Genomic DNA, 24,919 nt, shown 5'->3' on the forward strand with positions numbered 1-24,919 from the left:
ACCGCTCAACCAAACATTGACTACGAGTGAGTAGCTTGCAATGCGATGATGTTTAAATTTGTGCCAGTATTGAAGGCTCTAATCAGAATTCTGAGCATCATATTTCTAACCCTTACATGAGTTTAGCAAGAAAAACCTATCCTCCTAGGCATCTTTTCCTAAATCATTTTTTTTCCTAAATCAATGAAACTCTTAATATTTCCTTCCATTGCTTAGCAATTTTATCATCTACAAGCTTAAATAAGCATCTGTCAAAAAATAAAAAGCTTAAATAAGCAATTTCAATAGAAAAAAAAAAAATATATTTTTGTGAAATTTCCACCAATTGATTTATCCCTTCATCCTACATTTCGTTTTCATTAGGATGCTGTTCATATCTTAAAGTTTTTTACTGTGTTGATTTATTCTTATGATTTCATCCATTACAAGGAGGTGAATAAAATTTAGAAGATAATCTAAATAATATTATTTGTTGTCATATTTCATTTCATTACCATCTACAAAATCTATAACTACAATGTATATGAAAATACAAAAAGAAGAAATTCAAATTATTAGGTGCCAACACAATACAATAAGTCGTGGAATTTCCTAGCAGAAACTTATGGGCACATTGCTCAAATACATCCACATTGGAGACGGTTGAAATGACCTTTCAGAAATTGATTAAGAATACACTTCGGTTTAAGAGGAAACTAAGTACATGCATTTAGGATACCAATCTTAATATAATTTTTTAAAATCTTATTACAATGTAATGTTTTTAATCATACTAAGATCGACAACTACAAAAAAGTGTGATGTTATATAATGCTCGAAGAAGAAAAATTAAGACCAGTCGCTCTATCCAATCTTCAATATCATCAAATTGATTTTGGCTCCTATTCTGTCAAGTTCATTTTGGCTCCTATTCTGCCAAGTTAACCTATCTAACTTTTTTCTTTTAAAAAATACAGAAAATTAATAGGAGCCAAGTTAAGCTTGATTGGTTGGTCACTTTTGGTTTTGGTTACCAAATGAGTTGTTGAGTCGTATCTTACTAACGTTGCAACGATGACAAAATTAAACCATGAAGGGAAGCACATGAAGGTGGATATGAATCTTTTGCTGACATCAATGAATCCACCAGGTCTTGTATTTGATAAGTTAGCATGAAAATGTCTTCAGCTGAATTCTTAGCTGCCCATTCCTCTATCATCCTGCACGAATGATTTCAATTTTTATGGCAGAAAAGAATAAGATGTAAACCTATTGATTCATCGTGTATTAATCATCATGTCATAGTCCCTACCTACCCTTTCCTATTCAAAAAAGGAAACATAATTGTTTTTTTCCCGATTTTTTAAGGTTATCTTAAAATTCTCAAGGTAGGAGATAAACTCCATTCAAGTTTCAAGAGGGTAAAATAAACAAAATAAAGGAGTCAGACATTTGGTAAGTTTTTTGGTCTGTCATCAATGAGAATAGATTGTCCAAATTCTAAAGCTCAGACAAAAAACGAAAAGTAAAGAAACTTTACCTATTATATAGATTTTTTCAATTAATAGAGTATGTATAATAAATAGATAACTTGATAACTCACCTTAATTGAGATTCTGTTGCAGCTTTGGAGTCAGAAAAAAGGACCTTGATGACCGGTCGTAGCTGTAATTTAAGAGCTGGGTCTTTGTCCTCTGCTCTAGTGCAATCACCAGAACAAGACCAAGTATCTGGATTTAAAAGAATGATTTGCAGGACAGGATATTTGGTTGTCAGATCTCTAATAACAAACCGAAATGTTGACTCATCGTTTGCACACTCTGTCAATCGATTTGCAAACATTTTCTCCACTGTGTACTTGCTGATGACAAACATAATGCATTAAATTTATTCAGTGTATCTGTGAATCCGTATTTAGCAATCAAACATAAAATATTTTAAAAAAAAATCACTGTAAATGACTTAATCAGGATGTTGTCATGCCTGTACTGAGTACATGCTCAGGGTAAAGAACAAAGTGTGCCGCATATAAATTACTTAATCATCAGTATTTTCCTATATACATTTGATAATTAACCAACCACAAAATATAAAGAATGTTAGAACCATGTCTTCTAAGTCTAATTACTCTTCCGTATAAAACTGCCTAGAATTGGTTGGTAAAACCTTTGCACACACTAAAGTATAGAAGAACAGAAGATATTGTTACTGGGAGTAGAGACATAACTGTGGCCCATATTTATTTAAGCCATATTTATTTTGCTTCCCTAAAAGCATTCAGAGCGCGCACACAAAAAGAGACCTTAAGGATCTGTTTGGGAGATGGTTTTTGTAGGGGAGGGCTTTGGAGGGATAATATATATTTGATAAAAAGAACATTATAATATATGCTCATGTATGATGATGTTGTTCTTTTAATTTTTTTTAAAATATCAAATATATATCAAAATATAGTCATGGCCCTCCAAAGCCCTCCCCTCCAAAACCCTCTAAAAGTAAAAATCAACTCGCAACAAACCCAGCTATTATTTACCACAAAGTTGACAACTCACAGTCAGTGCCGCTTCTTTCCCATAAAGTTTTGTAAGAAACATAGAATTAATATTTATTTATTTTGCCCATATGTTACATTTCTACGACCCAATTATTATTTACCGTAATCCTTATTATTCCCAAATATAGCCAACAAGCTGACTCAAATTATCCACCGAGACATTAATTCACTTATTTGGGTCCTAGAAACATATACATATTTTACTGCATCCATGTCTTTACAGTCAGCTGCAATCGAGTCATAAGGGTATAAAACAAACCAAGTCGCCATTTCTCTTTGATAAAGAATTTAAAACAGGAAATAAAAGTGAATTTAGTCATTCTTTGCTGACCTGAAAATGTCTCCTGATTCTAAAACTGGCACACAGGTTGAAATGTAACATTTGAACAATCGTACTCCTCCATCTACAGGCGCACAACCCTCACAACATGGGTAGGCTCCAAGGACAGTAGTGCATTGCGGGCATGTAAATTCATGCCAATAAATATCCTTTGAAAGATTTGATGATCTAGCCATGAAAACATCTTCAAGAAAACCATTAAGGAAAGTCTTCTGATTCCCCACCATTTCCACAGTTTCAATCTTCCTAGCGTTTGTAGATAAATGATGTTCACCATCTTCCTCTACCAGAGTGCTTGTCGTATGAGCACAACAACTATGAATGTTGGTCACATCTTTATTGTCATTCAAATCTAGACGTATACGAGCGAAGTCACTGCAATCAAGTTCATTGTTAGCAACTTCATTGGAATTCACAGAAAGCTGTCCATTCACATGATGGGCAACCGTAGCATTTTCATCGAAAGCACCGTTCGCTTCACCAGCATCACTGCAGGTTGAAGTTCTTTCCTCATTCAGCCCAAAATTTCCAGTGTCTTCGCTAACAGCATCGGCTACATAACTACACTCATGCACCTGTCCACACCGTTCAGGAAATTCACTTTCCACAAGATCATCCTTGCAAAAAGTGACAGATGTAGAACTCAATAGGCACATTCCTTGTGCACACGTGTAAGAATTCACATACCTCGTCACCAGCTTCTCACTTATACCTCCAAATGAACAGCAACAAGTCCCAAACCAATTGTCAGCGATCTCCCTCCAATTTGCCGATGGCATTTCAACAAAATTCCTAAGAAATTGGCGTAAACCAAATAATAAAAATGAGAACTTTTATGATATACTGTATATGCTGTCACACTGTAGTGTTGGAAAACAAAAAACTCTGAACAATAAAAAAAAAAAAAAACTTTCAGTAACTAATTTAAAAAATAACCATTTCCCATACAAAATTGAAATTAATTCTAGCATCAAAAATTCTTTTTGATAGCTCTCTCAACTTCCACCGGAACATCTAAATAAGAAGATTTTTCTAAAGTGAAGCAACATAAATTTATTTCAATTACTAAAAGTTATCATGAGACATGCACTCCCTAATGTACACAAATTTTACATCGACATCTAATGAGAATTCAGTATTTTGCAGTCATTTTTAAAATACAGCTACAAGATTGTCTTAGATGTCGGTGTCTGTGTGAAAGTAATTTTTACTAAAGCACATCTCCATTAAACTCAAGTTATATTATTAATCTATAACCTATGTAGCTTCGACACTTCTGATCGAATGTGTCTGATACATGCAAGTATCCGCCATACACTTGTAATTACATTCAATAATGTCATTTTTTTCAAATAATATGCAAATATTGAGATAGCATTACCTGATAGGTTTTTTGGTCAAACCGTAGTGGCAACTTCTACAAACAAATTCAACTTCTCCAGCAGAAGATAATTTATCCACATCTAAACCAAACATAAAAGCAAAAATATAAAAAACAAATTATAAAAAAAATCAAAAGCAGGCATAAAAATTAAAATCAACAGTTACCATAATCCATTGAGAAAGGTTGAGGAAGCGGCGAGGTTTGATGAAGTGCGGAGAGAACAGGGTGGTCGACGGGAAGTAAGAGAAGCAATTTGACTTCGATGTGATCGGTGAATGATCGAACGGTGGGAGGGAAGTCGGCGTCGAGTAGTACATTGGGAATCGGAACCCTAAAGAAGAGGTCGGTGGTGGTGGTGGTGGAGGTGAGGTTGAGGAAAGTGGGTGGAGAATGAAGATGAACGGTAAGATTGTGAGAAGGGATTAGGGTTTTGGAGATTGGGAATGGGAAAAGGAGTAAACGGAGGTTTGGTGTGTGTGATTGTGCTTCCCATGTGTAACGCCATTTTTTGTTTTCTACTTCACCTTCACTCCCCATTCTTCTCGCACTCGATGTGATAAAAATGGAGTTGTGTTTTCAAATTAAAATAAGTGATTATTACCACGTTGAAGTTAAAAATGTGGTGGGAAAAAAAAAGATGTGTGTGGCTGCTGGGATTCGAGCCCAGGTCTCCACGGCCACAACGTGGAATTCTTACCACTAAACTACAGCCACATTGGTGTTCGCTTTGGTGTATTGTTAATTGTTAATTGTTACTGGGTACGACATAAGATTTGCCCTTTACATTTCTTTATGAAGATTAAAGTATACATCTTTCATCGTGTGAGCTTAACTCAGTTGATAAAGACATCAACAATATAATTCGAGGTTAAGATTTGAATCTCGGACACCTCACTTATTCATCTTGCCCATCAATCCATGATCCGACGGTCCCAAATTCACATCACGAATTTCAATAATTTTACATAATATTAGATCTTGACCGTTCACTTCAGATCGAATGGTGCAAAACAACTACTACATGCACACAGTAACTGCGTTATATCCAAATTCATGATCCCTTTGTTAATATGACAGAGGTTGAAAATCGAGTCTTGTTAACGAGTGCTCCCGGACACTCTTTAAACATTATAAATTTAGTATTATTTTTTAAAATTATTAAACTTTTCAATTTTCAATGCACTAATTAAGTTAAACTTTTCAATTTCCAATGCTCTTGGACACTTGTTAACATTTTGCTTGAAAATTTCATAGATCAAGTTGATGCGAAGAAAGGGCACTATCAAGGTTGTGGTTCATATATTTCTAGGTCTAAATTGAATCTAAAATAGACACTTTATAAGTGTGTTGAGATAGTAAAACACAAAAATTAAAAACTTTTTTCATAGGTTCCTCCAATCGAAACTCATTATATTCTGTGTTTCAAACACTAAATATGGGTACATCTCAAGGCTGTATTTGAACATTGATTCATCACGTTAACTATCCGTTTTTCAGGGAGGTTTAGTCCCATTATGCAAGAAAGTTTAGTTTTTGGTAGAGGCCTCATTTTTTTTTTTTTAAGAATGATTTTATGAGCTTTTTAAGTCCTTGTACATAATTTTTAAAACATTTTAAAGGAGTTCAAAAGTTACAAGTTTCATAGAAGATTAAAAGACTTAAAATTGACAAAACCATAAACCATTATACATGTGAGACTTGTAACTTTTAAAATGTTTCAAAAACACAACAGAGAAGAGCACTGGGCTTGTGTCTTGTGCCTCTTTCTTACGCATCATTATTCATAGTTGTGCTAAGAGATCAGCACCCTTTACATTTTGTTAGCAGTATATGCTTTAGCTAACCAGAAATTAAGTCAGAAAAACTTTTTGATCTGCAGATCTTCAGATGATGAGTCAAAATGGAAAGATTTTTTTGTTTTACCATTTTTACCAACTATATGTTGAAACATTTCAACTTATTTTCTTCCCTATAAGCAAATACAGTAGTAAAATAATTGTGGCATGAGACCTGAATTAGTTACACTCAATTTCCAGTAACGTTGCATTTTTGTTAAATAAGTTAAGGTCGAAACGAGACCTTTGAATCATGATTTAACCAGTTCAATCACATTTATTATGAATCAAACGATTAATAAATAAATTAATAAATAATGCATAAAATCTTAAAGAATAAACACATTAGAATAAATTTTAACAATCCATAAAATAAAAAAAATGCTATCTATCTACTTTGATGCTATAGAATATTCATTCGTGTACCGTATGTCCAAAATAGAACTGGCTTTTGCATACAATGTGCATCAAGCTTTTTATATACAAAGAGAGCAAGTCCTACCCTAGACTATAGTACTTCACGATGAAATTCAATTTCTGGTACATCTATTATTAATGAATGAGTTCGAATATTTCGAACATTATAATACATATGAGGGAGGGTATTTTGGGATGTCTTTGGAAAGGTGAAAGTATAATTTAATCCCCAATGTTATTCAGAGCTCATGCCCATTGAAACTGCATTATAAAAAAAACAAAATATATCAAACAAAAACAAATAAACAATATAATTAAGCTAAGTCAAAATTTATGGAGTAATTAATATGAGTATGCATAGTATACGTACCAACTTCTTCTTCTTTTTCTTTTTCTCATTAATGTAAGCCGAAAGCTCCTCTTGCTTGGCAAGTGAATCCTCCAAAGCCTATCAAAGGCCAAACATTATTATATATACTAACAAACAGATACTTCATATTTGAACATTATTTTCATGATATCGTAAAAAGATCTGTATAGTTTAGTGAATCATAGTTTTAAATTTGGATTTGGTGTATTTACTACGCCAAAAATTTAATATGACTATCTGATCTCAAATTAATGATTGAGATCGTTTAAAGTTGATTTTGTTATTGTGTAATTTGATTTGTCCGATGTCAAATTAATGGCCGATATAGTTTACCAAGTGTAAACAAGTGCTTTTAAAGAATTTTGAAGTCTTTGCAACTGTATCGCGACTAATATTGAGATCACATTAACCACATTTTTGCAATATCTAAGATTCAATATTAGAGCGACCGTAACATCAACTTAAACCAATGAGCAATAAGAGATAAAGGATCTTAAAAATCATATTAGAATTAATGGTTGGTTAATTACCTTCTTGGTTGCCATAAGTTCTTGCTCAAGAGCATCAGCGCGACTTATAGCAGCATTAAGCATTTCTTCCTTCTCAGGTGGCATGCAAGTGGTTGTGTTCATGTTGCCCATTTTATCTTCCAACTCAGCCATGCGCTTCATAACAGTCATAAACTCTTGAGCCGAAATGGTAGGGTTGGTCAATTGGTCATTAGAGTCTTCAGTTTTAAAGTCACCACCAGAGTAAACAGAATTTGAGTAGAAGTTGGCATCAGTGAGCCTCTTCGGCATGTTTCGTGTCATTCTCACCATGGTTATGAGTCCCATCACAAAGGCCATCATGCCGGTGAAAATCTGTGAGTTCACTTTTTCGTGAATCTTGCATGAATCAGGCACCGTCAAAGCTTCTACTTCAGCTGTCAAACGGATCGCAAAAACACATACAGTTCAGTTCACAAAACGAAGTAATGTTCAAAATATTAGATACGAGTATATTGTAAAATAGAGTTAACTAACAAAGAAAGACATGCATATTACATATATGTACCTTTTGGTACTGCAAATGACTTAGTTTTTTCCACCATCTGCCAAGCAGTTTTATCAGCCATAGGGACCAAATCCTCATAGTTGCATGCTTTTGAAGAAGGGGCCTGTTATGTTTATCCACAATTTTGTACTAGTAAGCTAAGAAATACATACAAGGGAAGGGTATATAAAAATGAAACATCCAAAATGCGTTGTCTTCTTTATGATTCAACGGCCACATTAAACAAAACTATCAAAAGAAATTCCACACAATATCATACTTGATGGTAACATATTATAGTTTTTATTGGAATAATATTTGACTCATTACAACAAGTACATGTATTTGTCTAAATTTAGACCAAATACATTTATTACTTTTTTCTTATGTTTTGTTACGGAGTATATACTAATATACCTTGGCATAGACAGTAGACAATTGTGCAGTGAAAACTGCCTCCATTTTGGAAGCCTGGCTTTCCTACACATACAGAAAATAAGAAATTGATTTTGAGAAGTGAAAAGTATTAAAAAAACAGATAAAAGGCCAAATGTTTGAACAGAGCTCAAAATAAGATGTCACACCTCAGGAGTTTTCTCTTCAACGATAGGAGCCTCAATTTTCCTTGAGGTTTTGTGTTCGCCATTCTGAACCATCTGCAAGTTCATATATAACACACGGGAAATGTTAACAAGTGCCCTTAGGGCACTTGATAAGAAGTTTAAAGTAGAAATTTTATCTTGGAATTCGTGTATTCAACACATTGAAACATTAAAAAACAACTTTATTTACATGAAAGTTATCAATTGTTTCTATTTTTGGATCTTTAACAAGTACCCTAAGGGCACTTGTTAACAAGACCCATAACACAATTATCAACCATCGCAAAATAAAAAGATGGTTTGCAAGCTCACCCTAATTATTTCTGGATCCTTCCATGGACCCTTATCAGAACGCATGCAGCCTCCTTGATCAGCGCAGGTACAAGTACCTCCTAAAAACTCTGGCAATTCACTGGCAAAGCAAAACAAATGAACATGAAAGTTGTGTGCAATAGGAAAATAATTGAAAATAGTTATGAAATGAAGGAAATCAAGTACTTTGATGTTATAAATTATATTCACCTTGCATCAATTATTTCAAGCAACTTGCTTTGGTACTTGTTGCCAAGAACCTGATGAATTATAAGTTCAATTAGATAAACAAAATTTCATTTCTTGAAATACAAGCAAAACTTATTAAGATATGATCTATGTATCTTCTCACATGGATTTTTGCGGTGGTCTTTGGGTCAAGGAAAGATTTAACAGTGTTCCACAACATTCTGAATCCAGAACCTGCATTGATGATGAACATGCGATTCAAGGTCTGCAGTGAATCAACCAATTTGATGATATTACAACTCAGTAGTAATCCACAATATTTATTTGCATAAAAAAAATTCAACAAAAAAAATTCTCGAAATCTGAATTAACGAATTAGATCAAATACATACTTCAGGATAATTGTCACCATCAATCTTCTGAAGGCGTGTGATAAGATCTCTGGCTTGTTTGTTGAAGTTCTTAAGCCCCTGTAAAATTAGAACAATATTTTAAGGAGTTTGTTCAAATTCCACTACATGAAATTGCTATAGCACCGCTATAGTAACTATTTGACAATACTTTGTACTAAATAGCATAACGCAGAACTGTAGCAATTTGTTCAAATCCTGCTATGCTATAGCGCTGCTATAGCCGCTATTTAACAACACTGCTGCTTGGCTTATAGAAATAATCAATTTCATATCGCGTACCACTCCTTGCACATCCAAAATGGTGGTGCTTTGATCTATGTGTTTCTTTGCAGCAATGGTACAGGCTGGAAACTTGAGATCAAATGTTCTCTCAAATTCCTTGACATGGTATTTGACATATCGATCCATTGTTGTGACTTGCAGCAACTTTGTGGCATCAACTTGTCCCAACCTCTCAATGTAGATTGGTCTTCCTTCTTTATCTACTCCATGATTTCCATGAGGATAATATTGCACCACTTCCTCAAGTTCCTCGAATTCAAAATCCTAGAATAAAAGGCGCAAAAATAAGTAAAGATATATGTAAAAAAAAATCTGGTGATTGAATCCCCTAAAGTCTTGTGGAAAACATTATTTGTGAAATATATATACCTCAACAACGGTATCAGTTCCAAACTCTTTCCTCCACTGAAGCATGTCTGACCACATTTGCTTTGATTTCTCAATTTCAAATTTCCTTGCCCTAAGGAATCTGTTCAGAAAAAAGCATAGACATATCCGAATATTCTTATAGATTTTCTTTTGAACAAGGAGGTTTACTTAGTTATCCTTATTACTCATGCACAAAATGCTTCCCTTTCTTAACATTCTCTGTATTATTGAGCAATATCTACATAGGTTTCTTTAAAATATGTGGCCTTACTCCTTATTAAGGAAGGTTGAAAGAACATATTTAGTCTCATTTCCTTACACAAATATCTATTTTAATTTGTTGTCACGAGAAAATGCCAGCGGTTAGTTTGTTAGGGGGAGGGAGAATCTGTTAACCGCGGTGATCGAACCCTTGGTTCTCCTCAATTCGCTTTCAGCGTCCCATTTCATACGGTTAGACTACATCTTTGAGGATTAAACCAAACATCTACATCAGTGTTTATGTATACTTAATAAAAATAACTCATGATATCACATGTTTTGAGCCTATTTCAATATCCTTTAAGTTAGCTTATAGATAAGCCCTTACATAATCTCCCTAGGACAACTTACTAACAAATGCTTAATTAATAAGCTGTTTAACCAAACACATCTTAAATAGCGTCTGACCTTATTTGATGAGACACTCAAACACATGCGGTACAAAAAATGTTAGGGAAAATATTTAGCTGGCATTTCTTACAGATGAATAATCTCTACCATTTTCAACTTATTAACAAATATTCAGTAGCACATTGGTATGATTAACAGTTAACCAGTTTCAAGAGAGCAAGAAAAAAAAAGTGAAATGACCTGAGCAGCATATGATAGTCATCATGCTTCTCAGGAAGCAATTCATCCAATATAAGAGCCTGACGGAATTCATCAACGGCTTTCAAATCATCAGCGTCGCGAATATCCTCGATTTCAACTGACATAACCTTACTACTGCTACGCCTACTCCTCCTTGTGAGGGAATCCCTCAGTATCTTTTTCAAAGATCCAACACGGTCAATCTTGTCAACAGCTGCAATATATTCAAACAATGAATACAATATAAAGATTTTGTAAGAGGCATGTTTTTTGAGAAAGAGATATGGATTGAGATGAAACCTTTGGGAGATTGAATATCAGACATAGACATTGTGTTTAGTCTTTTTAGTTGTCGCTTCTGCTTCGTATTCAGGAGAATTAACGTCTCATCCTACAACTGCAGAGAGAAACAATGCTCTCCCAAATGCCCTGCATGCAATGCAACCCCAACAATTCACATTCAGTCAAACACCATGCAACATCAATAATAACAACAATCAATCCATATTAAAACCATACAAACACATATGAGAATTATAAACAAGGTTTTAAATAAAGATTCGCCACCGCAATCTTTGTCTTGACATTAGACTTATCAGCCGCATTTGACTGCAATACTCTACAATATCAAATATCGCAACTCAATTGCGATATTTGACTGCAATTCTTCACAATATCAATGATCACAACATTGATTTAAAACCTTCGTTTCATAACAAGGTTTTAAATTACAATTGTGACTATAGGATCCATTTTAAAAGAATTGATATATTGATAACGTTAACATTGATTTAAGAATATTAAAGAACAAATACTTATCTAAGAGAATGATATATTAAAAAAAAAAATGATGTTTTGTAATATAAACAAACAATTGTGAAATTAAAATAAGAAATAGGGACATAACATAACATGAATCAAAAGGTGAAAATAAGATGAAACTGGGAATTACAATGTAAGTGCAAAAAGGAAGGAAGAAAGAAGAGATGGCACCTCTAGAAAAGAGAAGAGGACGGTGGAAAGAGAAAAAGAGACAAGTTATAAGAAGAGAATGCAATTCTGAAAATAGTGTCATTTGTTTTGAAGACAGTGAGGCTTCCACGACATCAATGACCAAGTCATAACATAGATGTTATGTTAATTCATTCATTCAGACATTTTTTGCTAATTCTAGAAGATTTAGTCACAATGACAGACATGCATGTTAGTTACGAAGTTTAAGGTTATTCCATTCATATTATGATGTCTTACCAGTTTCCACGCACCTTTCAAAATATTTGTTTCATATAAATTCTATTCTAGAAGTTTTAACTAAATGTCTAGACTTACACAACAAATTCTTTTCAGCTTAACTAGAGAATCTAGCTAGCAATGTTGAATGTTGAAGAGAGCTTTTGCATCCTATCAAGGTCCTAATAGTTTCTACCTAAGACTCAATTATAAACATTGTTCCAAAAATACTCATAAATTGATTTGAAATTATTTTGTGTGAAGGAGATTTTTTTTTAAGGGTAGGTTAATAAATGTATTTTCTTTTTAACATGATATCAAGAAAAAAATCATATTTCATTCTTAACAAACGTGAAATCGGATATTTTTCCTTATACAAAGAAATCACTTTATCCTTATTGTATTCTTTTTATAGAGAAACTTCTTTGTCCAAGTCTTAGAGAGATTTCTTGAAAAACTATAAAGAGAATGCAATCAGACCAAATAGATTTCTTTGGGTCATTTTTAATTAAAACTATAAAGAGCTTTCTTGAAAATATTGTCCTTATACAAAAGAAATATCTTTATCATTTTAATAGTCTTGATTTTGTAAAAAAGCTAAGTTTTAATTACTAAATTATTTATTTACTAGTTCAATGATCACCACATTACATTTAGGTTGGGACTATGAATTCATCTTAGAAATAAATAGGAGAGTTAATGAGGATAATTTTAGAACAAGGACATTTAATAATGTTAGATTTGATGACTTTTTCTGATACTTGAGACTACTGAATTACTATAGTTATTTTTTGTTTATAAATAAGATCAGAGAGAATAAGACTCTGTTCTATCGGATTATATTTATATTTGTTTATAAATAAGATTGAAGAGAATAGAAGACTTGGATAAAAAACAGTGCATAACTAATAACAACTTAATTATACATGAGATTAAAAAATATTTTATTCCTATTATTTTTACTTTTACATATATGGTTTAGTGACTACTACACGTGCACATGGGTTGGGGAATGATAAAAATTTGGGGTTGAACTCAAACAAAACCAACCAGTAGGCTGCAATGAGGACATTTATTTTTAGTCCTAATATATTTCCATTGAAAGTTTGATATAAATAATCATTTTCATAAAGCATATGCATTATCTTTAAAGACATTTAATAAGAGATGGAGAGTATAAGAACAATATTTCAATATCCTACAACAGTTGACACATTTGAATTGAAAAAAATTGTTTTAAAACGAATGTGACTTTTAATTTTCAATGTAATATAATTTTTTTCTAATTATTCTTACTCATATTTCTCTTAATTCAATATATCTCAGTTTGTAGTTATGATAATGGTAAATAGTAAATACTTCAATATTTTATATAATTAATTTGATTGTATTCTCTTTATAGTTTTCCCTTCATGTGCAAAATAATGAACAATTGTGGAATGAATTGAGTAAGTAAGAATCACTTTGTTTTGAATTTGCATTTTTATCTGCTGCATACTTATCCATATTTGTTTGTCATTGTAAATTGGCTAAAATATACGTACACTCAATTATAAGTTTTCAAAACTTACTGAGCTCATTGCATGAACTTACTCATGACTTCTCCAGTTTTTAACAGACTTGAAAGACTGAATTTTCCACATCTTACTAGATTTGATAAATTTAAAAAATTGAGTTGCAAAATTTACTTATAGTTGAATAGATCATCAATTTTTGAAAGGAAGAAAAAAAAAAGCCTCCTTCGTTACAAATGAAGCTCCAACATTTGACAACCTTTTGGGTGGGAGTTGGTGCATAAACAGGTTCATACAGAAGTGGTGTTACACTCTACCTAGGAAATGCAATACATTTTTATAGTAAACCTAGGAATGTAATACATTAAAAAGCCCTTATAAGTTATAAGCAAACAAGAAAATGTAACAGCGATTATACAAGCCAGAAATCCAAGAGGATATTGGACAAAACAAACTCCACTCTATTTCTTTCATGATGCCGCCGGATGATTCATTTTAATCAGAATCAGAATCAGAATCAGCAGCCGCCGAAGATCTAACGGATCTACGTTTACTTTCATCGTATTCTTGATCTTCTTCATCCACGTCTTTTTTCTCAGCAATAATACCTGTCAAATGACAGTTCAAAAAACTTTCCAGAAGCTAACAATCTAACAAATGAAAAGGAATTGAGGACACACAGAAACAGTACCTTTCTTTATCAGCAGAACCTCCAATGCTCTTGTGGAAAAATCATCTTTTGCTCCAAGATCTTGAAACCCTACCAATCTATCTACTGCAACTCCTTGTCTGAAAAGTTATCATTTTTATTTAGAAGGGGTGCAGTATGAAGATTAAATATTGTCCTTAGGATTCTAAAATGCACTCACCTGTTTTCTAGACTTAACAGAGAAAGCACTTAATCAACTGAAAAGTTCAAGAAGTAAAAGATTTTAGTCCTCACCTGAACAGTATGACACAAGGCAAAGTCTTGATTGCCAATTTTGCAACAAAGAACGGGGCATTCTGCATTTCATTTTCAATAGTCAACATTTTTACTGAATTACCAAGACAAGTATTTGCATTAAAATAATATGGAAATGATACAGTTGCATTGACTCAACTCGGAGAAAACACTAAATAATAATATATCTGTTGTTCATGCTGACCTCTGCATCAAGCCTGATGAACTTCGTATCAATATGCTTTGTTGAAAGGGACTTTAAGTGCTTATCCATTATCCTGAAAGCATTTGTTGATACAACAAAAAGGTGCACATGAAATTGTTACCTCAGATATCAAGAGATGGAGTCAGATGTTAGATTCAATGAACAATAGTAAAAAGGCATACTTGCATCGGTAGAATTCCTTATGATAGAAATGGCAGATCACTTTTTCACTTCCAGTGACTTCACCCAAGAAATCCCCTTCAGTTACCTCCCTAAATTCACCATGACCTTTCTTCTTCCACGCCTCCCGTTTCTCTGCTTCTTTCTATAAAAAATAATATAATCATGAATAACGAGGTATTCTATAAATAAAAGGGGTAAAAAAGAAAAGGTGAATATCATGATGCATCCTTGTATGTATGGAGGTCACTACCTTAAAAGCCGCAATCCTGTCCGCATGCAATTTTTCCAATTCGGGATCCTGAAATCACAATTGTACATAAACCTTAATCAGAATAATAGGCATCTATATTCATATTTATACCTATAATAATTCTATATGTGTCTATATCTATATCTATAATAAATACAATATATAAGGGATTCTTGGGTTAACGGTTACAAGTGTCAAGCTCCCTCTCACTAGCTTTCACAACACACTTCTACAACTGCCAAACCTTTTCCATAAAATAACACACACACAACAGGCTTTGGCGCTATCTGGGCCTTTACAAAAGGTGAGTAGCTGGCATTTTAAGAGCCGTAAGTTTTTTTTTTTTTTATCAAAAGAAGGCCCAGTTGAAAATAAAACAAAATAGATATCCATGTTGCTATGTATAAGCTCTTCTCCCCACGATTACCAGAACGGTGAAATAACATTTTTAAAACCACACACAATGGACAATAATTCAAAGCCACATACACCTCTGTCTACAAGCACACCGGCTATCCAGACTAGCCCCTTCTCCCAAATCTTTCTGCAATGGTGAATTCAAAACCTACATCTATGTAGAAATACACATTGACATATGGATCCTTCCAATTTTCAGCAATTTGCTGCATTTCTTCAGGCCTGTTTTGTCTACAGAAAGGCAATACACAGATCTCTTGCAGAAAGGCCAAGCTTGCTACGAAAGTCTCACACAGGACTATAGTCAAATAGACAATAATCCAATCCTTCACATTTATTTTTGTTTATTCTCACTTCATCTTTTTGGCACTTTGTTATATAAAACCATGCCCTTTTGTATGGAGTTGAAGCTCATAGATAATGAGGTTGTTCTCTAATATTTCAGTGCTCCATTATTGGGACGTTTCTGTTCATTAGATTATTATTGAGATTGAGAAGTGTTTGACAGGGACGTGGGATCCATGCTTCCATGAAAAAGACACTCATTCACAAGTTTTAAACACATTTACGTGAAGGGTGTGTTTGATACCTTTCAATTTTTGTCTGTTTCTGCTAATGGGTGTAGTTACAGGTTTACCCACCACATTTGCAAGTTAAACTTTCTGTTTGCAATTAAGGTGATTCTAATGGATTATGGTTCTGTGCTTGGATTTGTCTACAAATTTGTCCCTCTGTCAAACATTATGTGGTGATTTTGACACTGAATTTTAGTGAATTTCCTTGGTCTTTTATACCCTTTACTATGGTTGTTCCTTGATCTGATGTACAATTTTGGGAAAATGTTATGGGAGTCCTAACTAGTGTTGGAGCTGAGAGAATATGAAAGGGTAATAGGTCACAAAAAGAGACATATGTATCGACAGAAACTAGTGCAACTCATCGACTAGAGTGGCTGGTGATGAAATGAGTTTCTATCTCTCATTTAATTATTGCTATGCATCTATTAAACCATTCACAAATCTTCGTATTTTTATCTATATCAGATTTAACATTTTTTCTACCATTAATCAACTAGACATGGGACCTTATGAAAAAAATGAAGCATTCATCTCTTTCAGTGAGTGACCCATCTACCCTTACATGCTGACCCATCTAATATTTGTTTCTATCCATAAGTTAAGATAAGAATAAACAAATAAATAAGAATTTCCCAACAAGAAACAAGGAGGACCAGTGCAATTGAAGTTATCAAATCCATATTATTACTATATGCATCGCTAACTTGAACAAAATGCCACTGCTGCTAGCCTACTGCTCCCCGAAGGATGAACATAAGTTTGCAACCATGGAAGTGTACATGCTGCAAACTACAAATGTAGCAAAACAAAATAAAGCAAATGGGCTATTGACAGAATATGACACAATTAATGTGGAAATAAGTTTGCAACCATGACCTATATAAGTTATAGGTGGAAGCATTAGTTTGTGGCCTAATTGGAATTAAATTTTAAATTCAGCAGTTAATAGGTGGCAGCAAACAAATTCTAAGAAACGTGGTCTTCTGAAGAAGGACTTATGAAAAACCAAAAGTATTTGAATTTCCTTGCAAAGAAAACATATCAAACTTCATTCATACCAATCAGACCTTCTAGAATTTTCAGTCAACCAATAGACACTTGCATATATAAAGGTCCTAAGTACCTTCCTCTATCATAGTCTGTATTTAGACGTCTCTTGATTTCTTCGTGCACATATACATTACACGATAAATAAAAGACATCAGAAATGATTAAATCACAAAATTTTCACCTTTTTGTTAACAATCATATCTGTAGCTCATGAAAATACATAGGTCCAAAATACTAGCACACATACACATATGATGAGATTGAGAAGTTTACGAAACATACATCCATCAAATCATCAAGGTCAACCTCCTCGTTTATAGAACTCGATTGTGCTGCCTTCTCTTCACTAAGCAATTCCTACATAGATCATATAACAGGTGTTAATCATATCATAAACAGTACCAAAATTCATGAGTTAGTTAAACATACAGTGCTAATGACTTCCAATCAATGTTGTCAATCACGGATCACTATTGGTTTGTTCAAATTTCACTAGTGCTTTTCGTGGAACAATAGCATTGATGATAATAAATATAATATTTAGTAAATGAATATGATACAAAGTGAATAAAAAATCATGTAAAGACAATATTTTTGCTACATAAAATAATAAACAAGGAAAATTTGACCCAATTATGAAAAGGTATGAATTTGTGAAGCTCGGAATGAAAAATTTACTTTTTGATAATTACGAGCAGCTGCTGCAATTACGTTACCAAATGCTAGATTGGTGAGAGTGGACTTTACAGCGTCTGGATTCATCTTTATCTGCAGAAAATGAATCAAAATCAAAATCAAAATCAAAATCGGGGCTTTGAAATAATTAAGATGAAAAATTAGATTTTGTTGGCACCGTTTTATGAGATCTGGATGAAGAAGGTGAAAATGAAATTTGAATGCGAGTGCTAAGCTCAGGAGGCAAAAATTTGTTCAAAGATTGAAGCTTTATTGTTGTTGGTGATGGATGGAATTTGAAGTTGCAGAGATTTGTGAAGGAGGGAGGAATGGAATGGAAATGGGCTGGGCCGTTTAGAGCTCAATTTTCGTGTGTGTATATCTTAGATTGTTGCTATTTTCACCCCTCATATGCTCTTAATTGTGAAAAACAATGTTTTGAAGTTATCTTTTGAACCGAAGTCTTTAAAAACATTGAAAATGTGTTATTCGAAAGTTATATCATGGACGGTTTGCGCATTTGTCGGGAGAAAAAGAGCAAACATCTATATTAGAATGTAATTTTCGATGGTACAAATTGATCGGAACGTATTCTTTTTCACTCAAAATTCATTTTTCTAGAGTTGAGTAATCTGAGAGCGCGTAGAATAATTATCCTATCTCTACATGTTTTTAGAGGAATTAAAATTAAAAGTTGACATATTTATAGGGATTAAAAACATATTTAACCCTAAATTAAAATTTGTGTGAGGAATGAAACTATATAGCATAGCACTAGTGGATGGTACATTTGAAATGCAAAGTTCTAATTTTGAACTACCTTTAGAGTGTGTTTGGATGAATATAATGTTTTGAGGGAATTCAACTACTTTAAGGTGAATTCAACTCAAAACATTACATTCCCTCAAAAGATTCCCCCATCCAAGCACACTCTTAGAGAAATTTTGTGTTGGAAATCATCGCAGAAATGAAACTATAGAGCTATGTAAACCCTCTTGGATGGATTGCCAAAGCAGAAAAGTATCATATAAATATGTTTTACTTTGTTTCATATTTATTATATAATGTAGATCTTTTTCTTAGGCGTGAACTTTATCTTTGAATCACAACAAGATAAGGTGATTGATGTTGATGAATAAAAGTAGTTGCGGAGAATATTGATGGAGAAGAAGATGACTGATGTTGAATATAAGCAATAAAAGAGATTTGAAATCACAAAAATCCGTGTGTATCCATGTGACACAAAATGATATGTTTAAAATGAATATTTAATCTCAACTGGATTCAAACATTTAATCTGAAGATGATTTTTAAATTGTCATAAACCGTATACTAAGACAAAACGTCTTTAAGTTAGTTCAAAACCGACTTAAAAGGGATTTAAAAACTAACTTAAAATTCAATTTCTACACTAGGGATACATAATTTTATCTTACAATCAAGAGCATATATCACAACTAGTGAGTAGTGACATCTACGTTTTTATTCCTATATTTTTTTTCATCATAACATTTTCTAACTAAATACTAGCTAGGAAGATAATGCTAACTAGCCTTATAACTTTGAATATTTTGAACCAAAAATGTTCTTGCTCATGATCTTTTAGCCAATAATATGGTGATATTGATGAACTTAGTTCTCCCTTTAGAGTTTCGATCGGTTAAATATTTTTTATAGCGGTTAAAAATCTCTTTAACAACACCTTCACCAAAATGACTGACTAGCAAAGGTTCAGCCAAAGCTCTCATGCATTGTGCCACATTGTATCCATCATCTCCGAATGATTCAGATTCAAAATCATCACGAGCATTCCAATTCACTTCAGATATCTCGAGTTGATTCATGACAAATGATCCTTCAGTAATAACTTCCAATTTCACTTCAGATGGAGATGGATAATATATAGGAATGTTGAAAGTATTGAGTTTCTCTTCTTTTATGATTCCCTACAGTATACATTGCATAATTCATATTAATATCATCAAATTAACTCATTTTGGCATGTTCAAAAAAATATCATCAAATTAACATTTGAAATATTTACAAACGAGCAAAGATCAATACTAATGTTTGAAATGCTCCACATCAGGTTTAGGTTGACCTAATGTAGTAGGAATGGGTCGTGACCCATCAATAAAAGAAAATATGCATCATACTTTACCTCCAAGACCATGTCATTAAGAGCCATAGCCAAAAGTTCCCAAATGTAACAACACTCCTTGCTTGTTGGATTGTCGCTTTTTCTTCCTACAAATGTTATAATCATGCAACCCCCTTCAACTATTTCTTCGGCACGACACTTGAGAAAAAGAGAGAAATCTATTTGGAATTGCTTGTAGTAAGCCTTGACGACATTCAAGGGGCTTGTGCTGGATATATAAATGTTGCCCTTGTTGTTGTCTGCACCCTCAGGAACCTAATTAATCACCAATCAACAAAAAATATCTATATATACTCCTATGATTAAATACACATAATATGCGAAGAAACAAGGAAATGAGTTCAAACCTTAGATAACCAATGAAGGCTATAAGAGGAATGAACAAAATGCAAACTTTGAAGAGGAAAAATTCTACCATGAAAGGAACCAGGAACTCCTGAGAAGAAGCATGGACCCATTTCAGTCCCCATTTCATCAAGTAGTTTTTCTTTGAAAATGTCAAGGGACTTAAATATGGTGTTGAAGTCATTTCCCGGTAGATCGTTCAAATATATCATATATTCGGGAGATTTATGATTAAGTTTTCGACAAAGCTTTTCCACAACTTTGATAATATCTAAGATCACCAACAAAGTGTTTGATCCAGAAGAGCAACCTAAGTCTGCAATTGTCAAGCTTTTGGAGAGTGTGTTGTTGTACATGCTGGTTATGGCTTCATCTCTCAAAGGTTTTGTCAAATATATTACCTTTCGCTGTATACATGAAATCGGCACATAAAATTAGAAGAAAACAAGTACATTTTTCTAATTACAACTATGAGCTTCTTTGATCTCATATTAACTTAGTTTAGTTGAATTTGAATTCAGCTTTGAGCATGCAACAACGCTAAAACTTTTGGGGAGAGTTTTCCCACTTATTCAATTTTAAAATATGAATTTCTAACCACTAAATTAGTGGACAAAAAAAAAAATCTCACTTGAAAATATTTGTTTTTGTCAAATTATTATCACTTAAAAAAAAAGTGTCAATTATATATGTAAATGTTTCCAAAACAAAAATTAAAAAAATTGAGGTGTTACGTTTGAGTTATTGAATACTTATTAAAAATATTATTGTTAAAATATTATAAATAAGTGACGTATTCATAGAACTCACTTAAAAACTTAAAAATGAATTTCTCCATCAGCTTAGACATAAAAACTTTGTAAGTTGGAGAAGCAATTATATTCCACCGTTTGGTTGCATTTACAGAGTATATTTTCCATTGAATACGAGGTGTCATTTACCAATTTAGAAACAATTATGTTGTAAAATAATAATAAAATTGGGTATGGAACATATTGGGAGTCGGAAGATAAAAATTCAGATCTCACAACTCTCTCAACGTCATGCTTCCTTTCTCTTTCCAAGTAACATAAAAGAAAATTCTTATTAATCCATCAATAAAAGGTAGATAAAGTTATCTATGCTAAATCAAAATAATTTATTTGTCTTATATTATTTAACAACATAAACATAAACAATGTAAGACAAATTAATCATTTCAAGGTTAATGTCAACTCATCATGAATAATTCTACTATCTTTTATTGATGAATATGTAGTTGTCATGTCAAATTCTTATTTACCTCAACCAAGAAACGATGTGTCATCAATATATTAATATATGTGATCCAAACATTTCTCTTACAAAGTTATGTATGTATAAAATACCTGAACTAAGGAGTTGTTTGCATAGCTGGTTTCTCCAACGCCTCCATTCATGTGTAGTACCTTAGCTACTTCCATATATACCTGTTTCTTCTATCTTTCTTTCAGAATACTTTTGATGTAGAGCTCATACAGATCACACACACACACACACACACACACACATATATATATATATAGAAGCATCGCACGTACATGTGATGATCATGTGAAAGCTTACTAAAAAATATTAGCCGTTACTTATTTTAAAATATGTTCACACGCCTAAGAAAACTTTGCATTCAACATTTTCAACGTAAAACTTGCCATAAGTGATCCATCTGAAGTGGGTCTTTCGAGAAGGTTGATAGTTGGTATATAATATAATAAAGATCTAGATCTAAATCGATCCTAAAATAGATTTTTTAAATCAATCTAAAACAATTTAAAATTGTTTGATGTACACTTAAATGTTTGTAGTGTTAGTTACAAGTCTCACACCTTAATCAATAAAAATTGTAAGTTGAATATTTTATAAGTAAGAGAATCCATAAAGCTACTCCCTCCGTTCCAAATTGTATGATGTTTTGGACATTTCACACATATTAAGAAATGTAATTAATATTGTGTGGGAAAGAGATATTATGAGTTGTTTTACAAAATTATCCTTAATAAATGATATGAGAAAGATAAATGAAAGAATTGAAAAAAAGAAAGAGTAATAAATAGTTAAGGATATAATAGAAAAAATAACATTAATGTTTTATTGGTATTCTAAAGTGACATACAATTTAGAACAAATATTTTTTTTAAAGTAACATACAATTTGGGACGGAGAGAGTATTATCTTAATATTTTGAATTAAAGTGTGATGTCTAACTCTTTTATGTGATTACTCTAAATTCAATGTAGATTATCTTTGGGACTCCCATCATGACCCAACAATATGTGGTATAAAAGAGAGATAGAGAAATAAAAATGTTGAGTTAATGTTTGAAATTTATGGTATTCAAATACTCCGATGAATTAGTCAGATTAATTGAGGGTCTAAATGTCTAATAATACCGGCTGAAGTGTCATGGATTGAAAATCCCGTAGGTCTCAATTTTTTTATATTGAAAGTTGCAAACAAAATAATTAAATAGTGTCATGGATTGAAAATCGCATTGAAAAATTGTAACAAAATAATTAAATAGAAATGACCAATTTGTCCCCGCAAGTTTGACTCAGTTGGTAGGAGTATTGTATAATATATGTAGGGGTCGGAGTTCGAGCTTCGAACTTTCCACTTCTCCATATTTATAATGTGTGAGTTCCAACCACTAGATTACTTGATAAAAACAAATGACCAATTTAAAAGAGAGGCGGCCAAATCAATCTGTGAAGTATGTTATTGGTCGTTTTAAAAAGTGTAAAGCATATGTAGATTAACTAAAAAAAACATGAAAAATGCTAATCAGTGACCTAATAAAAAATGTTTAATCGGACTCTAAAATGAAACATGATGGAAGAGAAAACCAAAAGACGCTAGTTTATTGTTTTTCTTTGTAAAATAGCAAAAAGTAAACGGTTTGACTTGGGGAAATGTGAACCGCTGATTTTGTTGGTTTTTCGGTTTTAAAACATAGCAGTTCAAATCGAACCGGTCACATGTCGAGTTTCTGATTAAACCGGTTGAATTAGCCAGTCTTATCCGACATCAATTACCTTGGAAACATTTATGTGCACGATTCTAAATTGTTTACATTAACTTTTGAAATGCTATCTAATTTGATTTTCACAATTTTCTTGCAGCTTAATTTAGTCTCTAACAACAAAATTTTGGGATTCATCCGGTCTCTAACAAAATATCAAAATTAGTTCTTGTTATTTTGATAAGAGGACAAATTAGTCCCTCTCTCATCATAACAAAGACCACACTAAATTGTCTCCCTATGGAAATGTCAATGACTAATAATTTGATATTATTTTATGTTAATCACGAACCAAAAACAAATTATAAAAGACCAATTTGATTCTTGTGAATGAACTTTCAAACCAATCTAGAGAGAGGGACATATTGTCATTTCATTAGATAGCGATGATTATATGAAAATCCTGAAATATTTAATTTTTGTGATCGGATTTGAACTCATGACTACAACTCTTTTATCTCTTAATTTAAACTAGTAAAATGAATAAGTCATTTTATCTACTCACACAATCAAAGAAAATGAAGATAAGGAATATATTCTGAAATCTATTGAATAAAGAAAAGTTTGAAAAGAAATACTCCCTTTTATCTCAAAATATTTGTCTCTAGCATTTTTCCTATGTCTCAAAATAAATGCCACTTAAAAATATCAATGCAATATCTATTATTTTTTCTACTATTACACACTTATTCATTAAATTTCACACAACTTAATTACTCCACTAACAACAATTAATAAGATTTTGTCAAAAAAAAAAAACAATTAATAAGATTATTTTAGTAAATGATATTCATTAAAACTCGTGCACAAACTTTAAACGACTGTTATTTCCAGACAGAGAGAGTAATAAAGATCCACGTAGATCTTAATCGATCCCAAAATATAGAGCAAATTTATTATTTAAAGTTTGTCGGGAAGAGGAATGCTAGCAACTGGAATTACAAATTTATTACTTAATTGAGAATTTGTGCATAAAGAAAATTATATAGCAAACGTTTAAAAATAGTTTGAGGTTTACAAATCTAATTTGGTATGCACTCTAGATTGTGATGTCACTTGATGTGAATAAACATTGTGTACTCAAGAAAATGATGAACAACTTGAATTGCTCCTGAAGTACTATATCTTCATGGTATTTTAATTTTGTCAATTAGCAAACACATATATTGAAATTAATATGTTCTACGTTTTTTTTTTTCATTCATCAAAGTTTTCTCTTATAAATTTTTTAACGAGACGGTTCACACAAAAGATATTGTATTCATTTTACTTTACTAGAATTTTATCTCACCAAATTTTCCTCTATTAAATTTGTAATGAGTCATATTCTCGATGGACATCTAAAGAAAGTGTTGTGAATATTGTGAGTGGATCGACTTGTGTTAATTATTAGATCAT

At 32.4% G+C, this 24,919-nt stretch overlaps 4 protein-coding genes and 1 non-coding gene across 6 annotated transcripts; all 5 read right to left on the reverse strand.

Moving 5' to 3' along the window:
* Nucleotides 1-636: 636 nt before the first annotated feature.
* LOC11409698 (uncharacterized) lies at nucleotides 637-4,834 on the reverse strand. The gene is made up of 5 exons (XM_003629345.4): nucleotides 4,422-4,834; nucleotides 4,255-4,336; nucleotides 2,865-3,665; nucleotides 1,583-1,840; nucleotides 637-1,199 (listed from the first exon to the last, which is right to left on the reverse strand). The coding sequence occupies exons 1-5, from the start codon at nucleotides 4,792-4,794 to the stop codon at nucleotides 1,040-1,042; spliced, it is 1,674 nt and encodes a 557-aa protein (XP_003629393.1). The 5' UTR covers nucleotides 4,795-4,834; the 3' UTR covers nucleotides 637-1,039.
* A 65-nt stretch (nucleotides 4,835-4,899) lies between these two features.
* TRNAH-GUG (transfer RNA histidin (anticodon GUG)) lies at nucleotides 4,900-4,971 on the reverse strand. Its single transcript has one exon. It is a non-coding gene; the product is annotated as a tRNA-His (tRNA).
* A 1,450-nt stretch (nucleotides 4,972-6,421) lies between these two features.
* On the reverse strand, nucleotides 6,422-12,014 carry LOC11413708 (phosphatidylinositol/phosphatidylcholine transfer protein SFH12). 2 transcript variants are annotated; one of them, XM_024772481.2, is made up of 15 exons: nucleotides 11,927-12,014; nucleotides 11,234-11,362; nucleotides 10,934-11,147; nucleotides 10,082-10,181; nucleotides 9,710-9,976; nucleotides 9,410-9,487; nucleotides 9,181-9,282; nucleotides 9,039-9,088; nucleotides 8,829-8,928; nucleotides 8,499-8,570; nucleotides 8,332-8,394; nucleotides 7,936-8,038; nucleotides 7,410-7,804; nucleotides 6,880-6,957; nucleotides 6,422-6,770 (listed from the first exon to the last, which is right to left on the reverse strand). In XM_024772481.2, the coding sequence occupies exons 2-15, from the start codon at nucleotides 11,262-11,264 to the stop codon at nucleotides 6,756-6,758; spliced, it is 1,668 nt and encodes a 555-aa protein (XP_024628249.1). In that variant the 5' UTR covers nucleotides 11,265-11,362; nucleotides 11,927-12,014; the 3' UTR covers nucleotides 6,422-6,755. The 2 variants fall into 2 exon arrangements, with proteins under 2 accessions (XP_024628249.1, XP_003629395.1); XM_003629347.3 differs by having other exon boundaries at nucleotides 11,886-11,942.
* A 1,859-nt stretch (nucleotides 12,015-13,873) lies between these two features.
* On the reverse strand, nucleotides 13,874-18,325 carry LOC11405182 (thioredoxin domain-containing protein PLP3B). Its single transcript, XM_024773218.2, has 9 exons — nucleotides 18,157-18,325; nucleotides 17,982-18,071; nucleotides 17,586-17,660; nucleotides 15,259-15,306; nucleotides 15,008-15,150; nucleotides 14,826-14,898; nucleotides 14,621-14,682; nucleotides 14,369-14,466; nucleotides 13,874-14,285 (listed from the first exon to the last, which is right to left on the reverse strand). The coding sequence occupies exons 2-9, from the start codon at nucleotides 18,063-18,065 to the stop codon at nucleotides 14,173-14,175; spliced, it is 696 nt and encodes a 231-aa protein (XP_024628986.1). The 5' UTR covers nucleotides 18,066-18,071; nucleotides 18,157-18,325; the 3' UTR covers nucleotides 13,874-14,172.
* A 944-nt stretch (nucleotides 18,326-19,269) lies between these two features.
* LOC11411327 (S-adenosyl-L-methionine:benzoic acid/salicylic acid carboxyl methyltransferase 3) lies at nucleotides 19,270-22,010 on the reverse strand. The gene is made up of 4 exons (XM_003629349.4): nucleotides 21,852-22,010; nucleotides 20,487-20,891; nucleotides 20,140-20,394; nucleotides 19,270-19,924 (listed from the first exon to the last, which is right to left on the reverse strand). Exons 1-4 carry the CDS (start codon nucleotides 21,924-21,926, stop codon nucleotides 19,571-19,573), a joined length of 1,089 nt encoding a protein of 362 aa, XP_003629397.2. The 5' UTR covers nucleotides 21,927-22,010; the 3' UTR covers nucleotides 19,270-19,570.
* Between the last annotated feature and the right edge of the window lie 2,909 nt (nucleotides 22,011-24,919).

Source organism: Medicago truncatula, chromosome 8 (genome assembly GCF_003473485.1).
Source record: "Medicago truncatula cultivar Jemalong A17 chromosome 8, MtrunA17r5.0-ANR, whole genome shotgun sequence".
NCBI classification, from domain to species: Eukaryota; Viridiplantae; Streptophyta; class Magnoliopsida; order Fabales; family Fabaceae; genus Medicago; species Medicago truncatula.